At 50.3% G+C, this 14,087-nt stretch overlaps 1 protein-coding gene across 10 annotated transcripts in view; it reads left to right on the top strand.

The window, feature by feature from the left end:
* The window catches only part of CTDP1 (CTD phosphatase subunit 1), a 71,761-nt gene that overhangs the window by 15,448 nt on the left and 42,226 nt on the right, over nucleotides 1–14,087 (top strand). For 8 of the 10 annotated variants that reach the window (XM_032293787.1, XM_032293786.1, XM_032293779.1 and 5 more), the window contains exons 3-5: nucleotides 26–119; nucleotides 1,936–2,064; nucleotides 8,768–8,918. In XM_032293787.1, the coding sequence (XP_032149678.1) occupies nucleotides 26–119; nucleotides 1,936–2,064; nucleotides 8,768–8,918 (374 nt within the window). Of the gene's footprint in view, nucleotides 1–25; nucleotides 120–856; nucleotides 943–1,935; nucleotides 2,065–8,767; nucleotides 8,919–14,087 lie in introns of those variants that run through there. The other 2 variants (XM_032293785.1, XM_032293789.1) reach the window with 2 other exon arrangements.

Here is a 14,087-nt window from a genome sequence, read left to right on the forward strand (position 1 = left end):
CCCTGAACCTGTCCTTCACTCACAGGTTGCAGAGTAAGAACGGGAAGCAGCAGGTGCCGCTGTCCACGGCCACCGTGTCCATGGTGCACAGCGTGCCGGAGTTGATGGTGAGCTCCGAGGTGAGCTGGGCGTCTGCGGCTGCTGTTCCGAGGAGGGCGGCTGCAGAGAGCACGGACTTGCGGTTGTGGTCGTTGCTGGAACAGCCCCTCGTCACAGAGGTGACTTACGGGGGTGCTGCCTTCCTGAGACAGGGGTGGCCGCCCTCGATCCTACACAGACAAGTCTGCCCTCAAAAGCAACTCGGGACCCCTCGGCTGTGCGACCTGCATGTCGGGACCTCTGGGTGCTGCTGCTGCAGCTCTGTACAGCCAGGCTCAGCCTGGGGTCCCTTGAGCCAAGTCCTAAGGGACAAGACAGCTGCTGGTGGAGCTCAGGAGGTGGCCACACCATCAAGGCGTGTGCCGGACAAGGCGGAAGGGCAAAGTGTCTGTCAGGGCAGATGCTGGCAAGGGGTCGGTGGTGGGGAGGGTGGTATTTTATTGTCTTCCAGGAGCTGCTGCTGCTGGTGCCAGTAGGAAGCTGGCTTGGGAGAGTGGGCAGGGGGGGTTTGGGGGGTCCCAGGGGTGTTTGCCTTGTAGCTGACAGGAGAGCCCACGGGAGTTGTGGGGAGGAGAGAATGGGCAGGTGTTTGTGCGCCCAGTTGACAGTGAGATGGGTTTTTATCTTTGAGTGTCTACGCCTCATTTATGTATTCCAGGAGTTGCTGGGGGCACTGTTGGTCAGCGGCTCTGGGCATCTCCTGTGCTCAGGGTTGGACCTGTGCTTGAGGCAGACGTCATCTCCCCGACCTCACTTTACCCTGTGGGTGAAAATGCTCTGGTAGCCGAGAAAAACTAGTTTGTGATCTTACAGACTTTCAGGGCTGCACAGTTTTGTAAATAGGTAAAACACTTTCCAGTGTTATGATTTTAGTAAATTCGTGCTTTTAAATGGTAGACACCAATTTTAATCTTTTTATGGGAAAAACAAAATGCCAGATACGTGATTCTGGGTTTTCTGAATTACCAAACTTTAGACAAATGTAAACGTGTGTGCATCAACCAAAGTTGGCAAGTTTGGGGTGAAGGGAGGAGAAAGTACCCCATCTCCTCCATAACAGGGTACCTGCCGGCACCTTTGTGCGTTTCCTTTCAGGGACGGCCATGGGAGGAGGTTCTTCCTGAGCAGGACCGGGATTTTGTTTGTGAAGAGTGAGGGCCAGTTGCAGTGACGAGGACAGCGTGACGCATCTGGAGCGTTGCATCCCGTGTGCTGCACCCCGTGCTGGGCTTCTGATGCTGGGCGGCTGGGCCCTTGTTAGGAGCTCTGCTCTGTGCCTGGCATGGAGGGACACCCCTGATAAGCCATCGCCAGGCCCCAGGTCTCTTCGAGACACAGGAATAGGCTGATTGTGGGGGGTTCTGAATGCAGCGCCCTCACCGGTCTCTGCTGCCCAGCCTGGGCTGCCCAGCGTCTTCCTCCTCCCAGCCAGCTGACTTGGTTTCTTTTTTTCTTTGTATTTTTAGTAGAGATGGGATTTCATCATATTGGCCAGGCTGGTCTTCAACTCCTGACCTCGTGATCCACTGGCCTCGGCCTCCCAAAGTGCTGGGATTACAGGCGTGAGCCACCGCACCCGGGCTCAATCCAACTTTTGTGGAAACAGCCAGTTTCTCTTCCCCTCCATTTTCATTGGCTCATGTGTTTACCTGAATTATAAAATGATGGTCACAAGTGAGGCTGCCATGACCGGGTTGGTGACCCAGCACAGGCCGTGGGGAGTGCCAGGGTCCGGAGAGGAACATGTCGGTATCGTTTTGTATTTCTGATAAAATGGAGTTTACTTTGGATGCAAATGTGCTGACTTTGTCATTTCTTGTTTCTGTTTAATTGTAGCAAGCTGAACAGCTGGGAAGAGAAGACCAGCAGCGACTGCACCGAAACCGGAAACTTGTGCTCATGGTGGATTTGGACCAGACATTAATCCACACGACAGAGCAGCACTGCCAGCAGATGTCGAATAAAGTGAGTGTGGACAGCACCCTGCGGGACAGTGTCCCAGCCCCAGACTTTTGACTCAGAATCGTGGGATCCTGTGAGCTCGATTCGTTCCTGTAGGTCAGCCTGGGTCTGGAAAGCAGACCTGCTAGTTCTGGGCATGAGCCTTGTGTCTGTCGGGCTGTTGAGGAGCGTCCGAGCTCCCGGGCAGAAATCCTGATGCCCACTGTGTCTCCTGTGTGGTGGAGACGGCGTCCCACTTCCTGCCCTTTGTGTGAGGACGGGGTGGTGGGCGGTGTGAGGAGCGTCTGAGGGGGGAGCGTTCCCAGCCTGCGAGGATGGGGTGGTGGGGGGGTGGCGGGCGGTGTGAGGAGCGTCGAAGGGGGGAGCGTTCCCAGCCGGCAGGGACGGGGGGGTGGGGGGTGTGGGTGGTGTGAGGAGCGTCTGAGCGGGGAGTGGGATGTTGAGGGCAGGTGGATGCCTGGGTTTGTTCGTGGGGGAACTAGACTGGAGGAAAAGGCTGGGAGGTGGCCAGCATGTGTTTTCCGGGGGAACCCTATTTAGTGCATAGAAAATCCTTGCCAAGCTGTGTCCTCAGGATGAAGCCAGAGAAGCTGAATTCTAGACCAAAGGCTTTGTAATGCCTGTGTCAGAGGCTTTGTCAGCCTGGACAGTCGCCAACAGGGAGGCCCTCACCAACACTGAATTATTTTTTGATGTTTGCTGTTAGACAGGTAGTATGTGGACTCTGGCGCTTGGTTTGAGATTTTAGAGGCCCATCAGTTCTGACCTTGCCAGTTCCTGAGGGTTCCTGGGCATCTTGCAAGTCCCGAAGGCAACCACTCAGCAGGCCAGAGGGTCACCACAGAGCTGGGCGTCCTCCACGGCCGAATGCCAGGGCCTGGGACCAGCAGCCGGGACAGATGGATGCAGTCGCGCATAAGTCAGGCTTGTGACGAGCTTCATCTGGAAGAAGTTTGGTTGAGATTGGCCTAGTTAGTCAGATGGTCAGGGTGATCTGCGTGGGACCCTTAGGTGACATAAACTCCCGTATCTTACACACTGTTTGCAGAACAGAGGTAATTGAGTAACTGCACAGGAGTTTCCTTTAGGGCCCGAATTCAGGCTTTTACCCACAAAACAGTTGATATTTTTGGCTGTGTTAGTCATTTTTGTATATCATGGCATCTTAAACAGGAATGTTTTCTTTTTTGCAGTAGAAACTGACTGGATATTTTCAGATTGGTTCATTCATACCAACTACTCTACTCACTAAGGGTTTTTGGGTTTTTTATGCCTATTTTGTGACAAACTAGGTATTTTGAAGGATGTAAGGACTTTATGAAAATATATCTTGCACATATGTACATTCATATTGCTCTGGCTGTTACTTGCTTTTGTTGTGCCTTTGAAGTTGGACGTTTAGTGAGTTTTATAGGCACACCTTATTTTATGCTTCACGGATACTGTGTTTTCCCAGAGAGGAGGTTTGGGGGAACCCTTTGTTGAGCACATCTACAGGCGCCATTTTCCAATGGCATGTGCCCACCAAGTGCTGTGTCATGTTTTAGAAATTCCCGTGGTACTTCAGGCTCCTCTTTCGTGTTCTGTCTGTTACAGGGGTCGGTGGTCCGTGATCTTTGAAGTCACTGCTATAATAGTTTTTTCATTAGTGTTCTCCCTGTTACAGGGATTTATGATCAGCGATCTTCAAGGTCAGTGTTAAAATAATTTTTTCATTAATGTTCTCCCTGTTACAGGGATTGATGATCAGCAGTCTTCGAGATCACTGTTGTAATAGGTTTTTCATTAGTGTTCTCCCTGTTACAGGGATTTGTGATCAGCGATCTTTGAGGTCACTGTTGTAATTGTTTTGGGGTGCCACGAACCACGCCCACATAAGATGGCAAACCTGATGGATAGCTGTGTGTTTTCTGACTGCTCCACCAGCCGCCCATTCCTTGTCTCTCTGTTCCCATGCCCAGGCCTCCCTATTCCCTGAGGCATAGCAGTATTGAAATTAGGCCAAAGTAATAACCCTACAGTGACCTTTAAGTCTTCAGGTGAAAGGAAGGCTCACTAATCTCTCACTTTCAATCAGAAGGTAGGAGTGATTATGCTTGGTGAGGAAGGCGCACTGAAATCCAGGATAGGCTACAGGCTGGGCCTCTGGCTCTAAACAGCCAAGGTGTGAATGCAAAGGAAACATTCTTGAAGCAAATTAAAAATCCTTCTTCAGTGAACACACACATGATTAGACATGAAACAGCCTTGTTGCTTAGGAGAGAGTTGCCGTGGTCTGAGGAGAAGATCACACCAGCCACAACATTCCCTTAAGCCACAGTCTCACCCAGAGCAAGGCCCTGACTCTCTTCTGTTCTGTGAAGGGTGAGCGAGGTGAGGACGCTGCAGAAGAAAAGTTGGACACCAGACCGGTTGGTTCATGAGATTTAGGGAAAGGCGCCATCTCCGTAACACAAAAGCTAAGGTGGAACAGCAGGTGCTGATGGAGAAGCTGCAGCAAGTTCTCCAGGAGATCTGGCTGAGACCATCGATGAAGGAGGCCGCACTAAACAGCAGGTGTTCAGTGCAGACAGAAGAATATGCTGTGTAGGGCTTTCACACCTGGAGAGAAGTCAGTGCCTGGCCTCTTACTGTTTAAGAAGTGTTGGGAAACACTGCAAAGGAGAAAGGACTGACAGAGTGCCTACATAAATTGGTTATGAGTAACATACAAACAAGGAACAACAAACCGCAGAAACCCGCAGGAGGCCTCTTGAGGAGGAAGGCCTCTCCATCCTCATGTTCCAGTGCAGGGTGACCAAGGCTCTGTTACCATAAACATTGTGCTCAAGGACGTAAAACTCCTTCATAGCACTGTGACGTAGCCAGACTTGTAGGCTCCCTGTAAGGCCTGTGTTCCGTCAGCTGCACGTAGATAACAGGCTAAAGGTAACCACATGTTCTTGTTTTGTGAAACTCCCAAACCACCACTGTTATCAATTCGTAGGATGATAGAGCAGTTCCGGCTCACTGATTCACTCCACCGTCACTCTACCCCTATCCTATAGATCAAAGTGATTGTAATCAGTAAATAGTGTGGATAATCAGAGCCCGGGGTGATGTAGGGCTGGCTCCCTGCATTCTGGTGCACCAACATGTGGGTCTCATGGATTACCTACAAAGAAGTATATCTCCTAAGGCTGTAGCTGCCTTAGAGAGCAATTTCTCTGGTGATTCTGGGGAAATCAAATAGAAAATCATTCTGGAAAGGATTCACCATTGCAGGTTCCACCAGGAAATTCGTGATTCATGGGAGGAGGTCAGTATCTCAGCATCAACGAGGAGTTTGGAAGATGTTGATTCCAGCTTTCGTGGATGACTAGGAGGTTGAAGACCTCAGCGGAGGAAGGAGCTGCAGGTGGGTGGAAATGGCGAGGGAACTAGTGGAGCCTGCAGATGACGAATTGCAGCAGCCTCAGGATGAAACGTGAACAGATGAGGAGCTGCTTCCTGTGGATGAGCAAAGAAAGTAGTTTCTTGAAGTGGAATCTCCTCCTGGAGAAGATGCTGGGAACGTGGTTGAAATGACGACAGAGAATTTAGAGTGTTACATAAACTAGTTGGTGAAGCAGTGGCAGGGGGAGAAAGAATTGCCCCTAGTTTTGAAGTTTCTTCTCTGGGTAAAATGCTGTCGAACAGCATTGCATGCTGCAGAGAAGTCTTTTGTGAAAGGAGCAGTCGATTGATGGGACAGACTTCATTGTCATCTCATTTTATGAAATTATCACAGCTACCCCTGCCTTCAGCAACCACCCCTCTAATCAGTCAGCAGCTGTCAACATCAAAGTGAGACCCTGCACCAGCAAAAAGTATACGACTTGCTGAAGTCTCAGATGGTCATTAGCATTTTTAAATAATAAATAATGAATTATTATTTTTTTTTTAATTTTTGAGATGGAGACTTGCTCTGTCTCCCAGACTGGAGTGCAGTGGCGCCATCTCCATACGCTGCAGCCTCCATCTCCCAGGTTCAAGCAATTCTTGTGCCTCAGCCTCCCGAATAGCTGGGTACCACCACACCCAGCTTATGTTTGTATTTTTAGTAGAGACGGAGTCGTACCTTGTTGGCCAGGCTCGTCTTGAACTCCTAACCTCAAGTGATCCCCTTGCCTCGGCCTCCCAAAGTGCTGGGATTACAGGTGTGAGCTACTGCGCCCAGTCATTTTTAGTAATAAAAATATTTTTAAATTAAGCTAGGTGCATTGGTCTTTTAGACATAATGCTGTTGCACCTTTAATAAGCTACAGTGGAGTGTCAACATGAATTATATTCACTGGGAAACCACAAAATTCATGTGATTCTCAGTATCTCCAAGGTAGACCTGTTGGAGACAGTTGGAGTCTGGTTATCATGTAGCTGTTTGTCAGTGTGTGGTCTGTAAGGCGAAGATGTCCTGATGTGGTGGGGAGGGTGGTCTAAGCATGAACAGCCCTCTGCCTCCCAGTACCTAGTAATGTGCCATGCTAGACATCCAGAGGAGACCCTGGGGCTGCGGCCTGGCCCTACTTCTGGCCCCTCTGAGAGCAGTTTCAGGGATCGGGGAGCTGCTGGCCACACCTCCCAAAGCCTGGACAGCTGCTGGACTTTCTACTATTGAGTAGCAGGAAAGTTGTTAATAAAACTTCTCACTCCTAAATCTTTAACAGAATCACTTCTTCATGAGGTTATAACTAACCTAGAGCTAGAAAAATTTAATTGGGCTCAAGTCACCTACCTTCTTCTAAAGCCATTGAGAGTAAACATATTACTGAGGAAATTAGTGACAGGATTAAAAGGATCGAAGTTTAACTTCCTGAGGAAAGGAAACTGACTTGCATGTTGATCACATGTAAGCAGGTTGGTATTGCTCATTTCATCCGTCTTCTAAATAGGATTTAGAATACTTATAGATTTTGTGTTGTATGTGTAAATGAAAGAAACTATCTGCAAATTACTTGTGCATTATACCAGGTTACCTGAATGTTTGATTTTCTTTATTCAATAACTCAGGATAACACTCTCAGCGCATGATGTGGGCGTCTGTTCAGAGCGACCTGTGTGGCTTTGCTGTTTAACACGGGTCCGCATTTGAAGAGACAAAGGCAGAAATGGCATCAGTGGCTATCTTGTAGTTATCATGGGTTGTTACTGTTGGCGTGGTCATCACGGGTGGTTATCCAAGGCGGTGGATGGTTACCGTGAGGAGTAAGCGTACTTGTCATCGGTAGTTATCCTGTAGTTATCATGGGTTGTTACTGTTGGCGTGGTCATCACGGGTGGTTATCTAAGGCGGTGGATGGTTACCGTGAGGAGTAAGTGTACTTGTCATCGGTAGTTATCCTGTAGTTATCATGGGTTGTTACTGTTGGCGTGGTCATCACGGGTGGTTATCCAAGGCGGTGGATGGTTACCGTGAGGAGTAAGTGTACTTGTCATTGGTGGTTATCGTGTAGTTACATGGGTGTTACTGTTGGCGTGGTCATCACGGGTGGTTATCCAAGGCGGTGGATGGTTACCGTGAGTAGTAAGTGTACTTGTCATTGGTGGTTATCGTGTAGTTACATGGGTGTTACTGTTGGCGTGGTTATCCTAGGGGCCTGGTTATTGGGGATGGTTATTGTGTAGCTATCATAGGTTGTTACTGGTGGCGTGGTTATCAGGGGTGGTAGTTGCTGGCATGTAGTTGTCATGAGTAGTTAGTGTAGTTATCATCGAGCTAGCATACGGTGTTACTGTTAATGTGGTTGCCTGGGGTGGTATCCTGAACAGTTGTTGCATGTAGGTAGTTACCATAGTTACCATGGGCCGTCATTACCACACTCACTGCAGGCATTCCCACAGCAGAGAAGGCCACACTTGCTCACTTGTACTGCATGCACGGAAAGTACTTACACAGTGGGTTGTAAATGCCACTGGTAGCTCCTTGCACCAGTTGGGGTCGCATCCTTATTTGGAGGGGTGGGCATATGCCCATCCTCTGTCCCATGTGGAGGGGTGGGCATATGCGCATCCTCTGTCCCATGTGGAGGGGTAGGCACATGTGTGTCCTCTGTCCCATGTGGAGGGGTGGGTACACGCGTGTCCTCTGTCTCATGTGGAGGGGCGGGGTCTGTCCCATGTGCGGGTGGGTACACACGCATGTGTTCTGTCCCATGTGGAGAGGCGGGCATATGTGTGTTCTCTGTCCCATGTGGAGGGGTGGGCATATTCACGTCCTCTGTCCCATGTGGAGGGGTGGGCATATGCATGTCCTCTGTCACATGTGGAGGGGTGGGCATATGCGTGTCCTCTGTGACATGTGGAGGGGTAGGCACACATGTGTCCTCTGTCCCATGTGGAGGGGTAGGCACACACGTGTCCTCTGTCCCATGTGGAGGGGTGGGTACACACGTGTCCTCTGTCCCATGTGGAGGGGCGGGGTCTGTCCCATGTGGGGGTGAGTACACACGCATGTGTTCTGTCACATGTGGGGAGGCGGGCATATGTGTGTTCTCTGTCCCATGTGGAGGGGTGGGAACACCTGTCTTCTGTCCCATGTGGAGGGGTGGGCACACACTCGAATGTCCTGTGTCTTATGTGGAGGGGAGGGCACATGTGTGTCTTCAGGACGCCTGTCCAAGGCACGTGGGTTTAGGGGGGCTCCTGGGGTCCTCAGCCTTTTCTCCTGACCATCCCGTCATTCTTTCAGGGCATCTTTCACTTCCAGCTGGGCCGGGGTGAGCCCATGCTGCACACGCGCCTGCGTCCTCACTGCAAGGACTTCCTGGAGAAGATCGCCAAGCTGTACGAGCTGCACGTCTTCACTTTTGGCAGCCGGCTGTATGCGCACACCATCGCAGGTCAGTCAGCCACAGCCAAATTGAGCGATGTGAACACTGGGTTTATTTCCTGTTTTCAGTGATGGTATTTTAAAGGTGAAGAAAGAAAAGTAAAGGATCTCTCCCAGGAGCTCAGTTTGAGTCTTAGGGTTGGCCGTTGAGCAGAGGGTAGTGAGGAAGGGAATTCTGCCCTCAGGGCTGGTTGAGGGTGGGGCTGCGGGTCACTCCGGCTGGGCGTGGTACTGAGTAAGCAAGCCACTTTGGAAGTCTGTGGGGACCACGTGGACACATTTTCTATGGACATATTCTGACAAATACCTTTTTAATTGGTTCATGAGGACTTAGGTCCAGGCTGCTTCTGTGCACTCACACTCGGTGCCTCATTGCACACAGGATGACCATCTCCTACCTAAATGTGGGCACCCTTACGGTTTGGCGTTTGCTTCTGTCTCCAGGGTGACAGTGTGAGCACCAGCCTGTGTGGGAGGAAGCAAGGGGACAATGCCATGGGACAGAGACCATCTGTCCCACGTGGATGTGGGCGCCGAGTGGCAGCGTAGGCATAGCTCCTCCTTGCTGGCTCCAGAGGTTGTTAGATTGAGCATTTTAAAATTCAAAGGTCTTTCTAGATTGGTCTTAGTCGTTTGTTGTTGGTGGGAGATGAATTTTGAATCATCCTTTAATATTTAGTGCATTTGTAGGAAATTTTGATCATGACCTTTAATTCCTCTTGTAAAAAATATTTGACACATTCACCTGTAATATTATGGCTGTTGCTCTGTGGCTACCTGAAGTAGATGATGTGAAGACAGGTAATCGTGCACAAGGGTGATACTGGTGATGTCCTCAGGCCAGCAGAGAAATAACTCCTGCTATGATCTCATGGTTTTATACCCCCAAGTCCATATGTTAAAACCTAGTTTCCAAGGCGAGGGTGTTAGGAGGGGTGTGGGAGGTGGCGAGGTCATGAGGGCTCCTTGCTCTTTAATGGAATCAGGACCCTTACCCAGGCAGGTGGGGGGAGCCGTAGGGGGACACAGCGAGCTGACACCTGCTGACCTGCAGCCAAATCGCTGGCATCTTGGTCAGGCTCCTACATCCAGAACTGTGAGGAGGGACATCTGTTCCTGAGTCACCCACTCTACGGATTTTCTTTAGAGCAGCTCCAGGTGACTAAGCCACCTACTGTGTGAAAACAGACCTCGAATCCTTCGCATGCTCCAGGCGGGGATTGTGCCCAGTGCCTGTAACTCACACAAGCCACGTGTGAGAGGAGACCCCCTAATCCTTCGCGTGCTTCCAGCCCAGATTGTGCCTTCACATCCAGGGCCTGGGCACCTCCCAGGGGCCGACCTGTAAGTCACACAAACCACAGTGATGGTGACACCCACTCAAACTAGACAACGCGGGGTGGGTGGAGCGGGGAGAGACGTCACTTTTACAATTACAGATGTCAGGGAAAGAGTAAAAACCAGAAAATTATTCCTCACAGTCACCATCTTCACGCCTGTCCCCTATTGTCTGTTTTTTTGGTGTATAATTTTGCCTAGTTTGTCTTAATATATACACAAGTTTACATGCTGTTCATATAAGATTTTATCACTAAGAATGTATCCATCACATGATTATAAATCTTCATCATTTCATGTAAGATTTTCTCCCTTCTCTGTGTACTGGGTCCTCTGGGTAAGTTCCTGAAACCAGGATTTGTCAGGAGAGGGAATGATTCCTGACCCCCAAGACTGTGTGGCCTGCTTCCTGGGAGGGCGGCAGGTTTGCCGAGTGCTCCCGTCTGCTGCACGGGTGCACGCCGGCAGGCACAGCCCGTTGACCTGCCCGTCTGATTCCTGAAGACGGCGGTCCGGGCTGCATTGGTGGTTTTTCTCCTCCTCTCCTGTCTTCTCATACGTTTGTTTAGTGGCCATGCAAGTGTTTCTTATTTGGGGCTTCCTTCTCCAGGTCTCTCTCTTTAAAGCTGGGGTTATCTAGGTTGGCTGTTTCACGGGTCTTGCTTATCCTTTTCTGAGAGGCCTCAGCGTTGGTTGGTCAGAGCACACAAGCCCCAGTGAGGAGGAACGTGGAAGGCTCGGGCCTGTTTAAATGCTTGGCTAGAGGGGGATTGGGCTAAAAGCAAAGGGATTCCAGGTTTCAGCTGGGCCACGCCCTTGCTGCCCATCACACGGACACGCAGGGCATGGGAGGCCGCAGTCTGATTCCACGCTAATGAGGCCTCGTGGTGTTAAGAAGAAGCAGGTAAAGAGAATGTCATGTTTCTTTATCAGCCTGAAAGCGGGAGGGAGCCTGGTCGCTGCTTACAGATTCAGCAGAACTTTCATGCTGATGTCCACAGGCTGCCAAGCCACGTGGACAGTAGAGTAGTGACCTGCTCATGGTCACTTGTCTGCAGAAGGTCTCAAGCCTGGGTCCTGCTGCAGTGAGACCTGCTAGGTGTGCTGAGCATCACGGGGCCCTGTCTGCACTTTCTCGACACTTTAAGCTCTGCTTCCTACGTGCAAGTTCCAGTATTCCAGTGGGTCTGAGGGATGTTGGTGAAAACCAGACGAAGACATCACTGGGAAACTGCAGACCAATCCCTATGAGCACAGATACAGAGATTCTCAGCAGTCCAGCAACATGGGAGGAGGGCTGCGTCCAGGCTGTGGTTCAGGAAGGCCAGCTTTGCTTTGACGGGGGAGCCTCGAGGCTCGTGGCTGGCGAGATCTGTAGCGATGACCTGGGTCAGCTTTTCAGCAACTGAGAAAGTGAGGTCCAGCCTGAAGCCTGAGGTGGCTGCTGAGCTTCCGCTTTTGATGCTTTTCATTTTGAAAGTGACCATGTTCAGCTGTGCATGGTGTCTCATGCCTGTAATCCCAGCACTTTGGGAGGCCAAGGCCAGCAGATCATCTGAAGTCAGGAGTTTGAGATCAGTCTGGCCAACATGGTGAAACCCCTTCTCTACTAAAAATACAAAAAAAAATTAGCTAGGTGTGGTGGCTGGTGTCTGTAATTCCAGCTACTTGGGAGGCTAAGGCAGGAGAATTGCTTGAACTTAGGAGGCAGAGTTTGCAATGAGCCAAGATCACACCATTGCACTCTACCCTGGCCAACAGGAGTGAGATTCCATCTCAAAAAAAGAAAGTGACTGTGTTCGTAGCATGTGTGCTTTCAGGCTGGCTAGGATAGAAATGGTAAGTGTTTGGGATGCGTTTCATTTATCTTACAGTAGAGACTAATAATTCTATTAACAGACTCTGGATTTAGCAACCGCATGGCCTCAGTGTTCATCTAGAATTTACATGTTCTTTATATAGGAAGAAACAGCATCGTTTGTTTCTCCTTTAAGTCCAAGTATGGGTTTTTTTGTTTGTTTGTTTTTTTGATACAGAGTCTCGCTCTGTTGCCCAGGCTGGAGTGCAGCAGCGTGATCTCAACTCACTGCAGCCTCTGCCTCCCGGGTTCAAGCGATTCTCCTGCCCGAGCCTCCTGAGCTGCTGGGACTACAGGTGCATGCCACCACACCTGGCTGTTTTTTATATTTTTAGTAGATACGGGATTTCACCATGTTGGCTAGGATGGTCTTGATCTTCTGACCTCATGATCCGCCTGTCTTGGCCTCCCAAAGTGCTGGGATTACAGGCGTGAGCCACCACACCAAGCCTCAGTATCTTTTTGTTAATGAAATGCTAACAAACCAGTGATATTAAGAAACCAGACGTCCCTGACAGTGGTGCATTTGAAACATCTGGAGTTGGTGATACCTCCGCCAGGAAGCGAGTTCATTTTCCAGAAGATCTTACAGAGCCCAGAATGCGTCACACAGCACGGGGCCACAGGGTAACTGAGGTTCATGGATCCGCTCTTTTATTTTAACCACAGTGCCACGGGGCCGCAGGGTACCTGAGGTGCATGGATCAGCTGTTTTGTTTTCTCGCAGTTGTGATTTCAGAGGTGGTGTTGCAGAGAATGAGCCCAGTAGGGATGGGTACAGGAGGTAATTGATTAAAAGCCAGCGTGAGAACAGTACTGATTGGATAGAGTGCAGTTAGGACGTATTCAGATCGCAGAAGTGGACGCCATGTGCCACGTGGGGAGGTGATGCCAGGCCTCCCAGGGCGTGTTCAGATCCCAGAAGTGGACCCTCTGTGCCACGCGAGGACATGGAGCCAGGCCTTCCAGGGCATGTTCAGATCCCGGAAGTGGACCCTCTGTGCCACGTGGGGATGTGGAGCCAGGCCTTCCAGGGCACGTTCAGATCCCGGAAGTGGACCCTCTGTGCCACACGGGGACGTGGAGCCAGGCCCCCGGAAGTGGACCCCGTGTGCCACGCGGGGACGTGGAGCCAGGCCTTCCAGGGCGCGTTCAGATCCCGGAAGTGGACCCCGTGTGCCACGCGGGGACGTGGAGCCAGGCCTTCCAGGGCGCGTTAAGATCCCGGAAGTGGACCCTGTGTGCCATGCAGGGACCTGGAGCCTAGACCTTCCAGGGTGCATTCAGATTCCGGAAGTGGACCCTGTGTGCCACGTGGGGACGTGGAGCCAGGCCTTCCAGTGAGACTTAAGTCTTAGAACGTGGGCTGCGTGGCTGGGGTTTGGATTCATGGTGCATCTGAGATGTCTAGTCTGCCTCCTGGCTTTCTGCGTAACTAACGGCTGTGCAGGGGATCTGCGTGCCATGACGAGACCACAGTGCCAGCTCCCAGCTCTGTGCCGGCTCGCTCTTCTGCGGCCCAGTCACCATTTTGTTCCATGGCACCTGCACATGTCATGGCAGATAGAGGTTGTGTGTTTATGTGTCCAGTTTTCTTACAGTTTCAGCCTCTTGGGAGAGTAATAATTGTGTTGTATTCATTCTTGTACCTTATATTCCCACTAAAATTCCAAGTAACGTTAAACTTAGTAAACTGTTAAATGAACAAACACCCCTAAACACATTATCTAGGTGCAATAGAATACCTGTCCCTTGAGGTATGCACAAATTTATGCCTTCAGCCACTTGTATGATGAAAACTGAAATGTTTCTTTTTGAGGCTTCATAATTACAGTAGCTTTTCACCTACAGAATGTTTTAAATGGTTGGTGAAATTAAATTGACATTGAACTTGATGCCTCCAACATATTTTACTAATGGAATAAATTACCTGAAAAGCCTGTTTTGCTTTTGTTTAGTGCCTTGCTTCCACAAACTGAAATA

This window comes from Sapajus apella, unplaced genomic scaffold, assembly GCF_009761245.1.
Source record: "Sapajus apella isolate SASKATOON/1434 unplaced genomic scaffold, GSC_monkey_1.0 scaffold30, whole genome shotgun sequence".
NCBI lineage: Eukaryota > Metazoa > Chordata > Mammalia > Primates > Cebidae > Sapajus > Sapajus apella.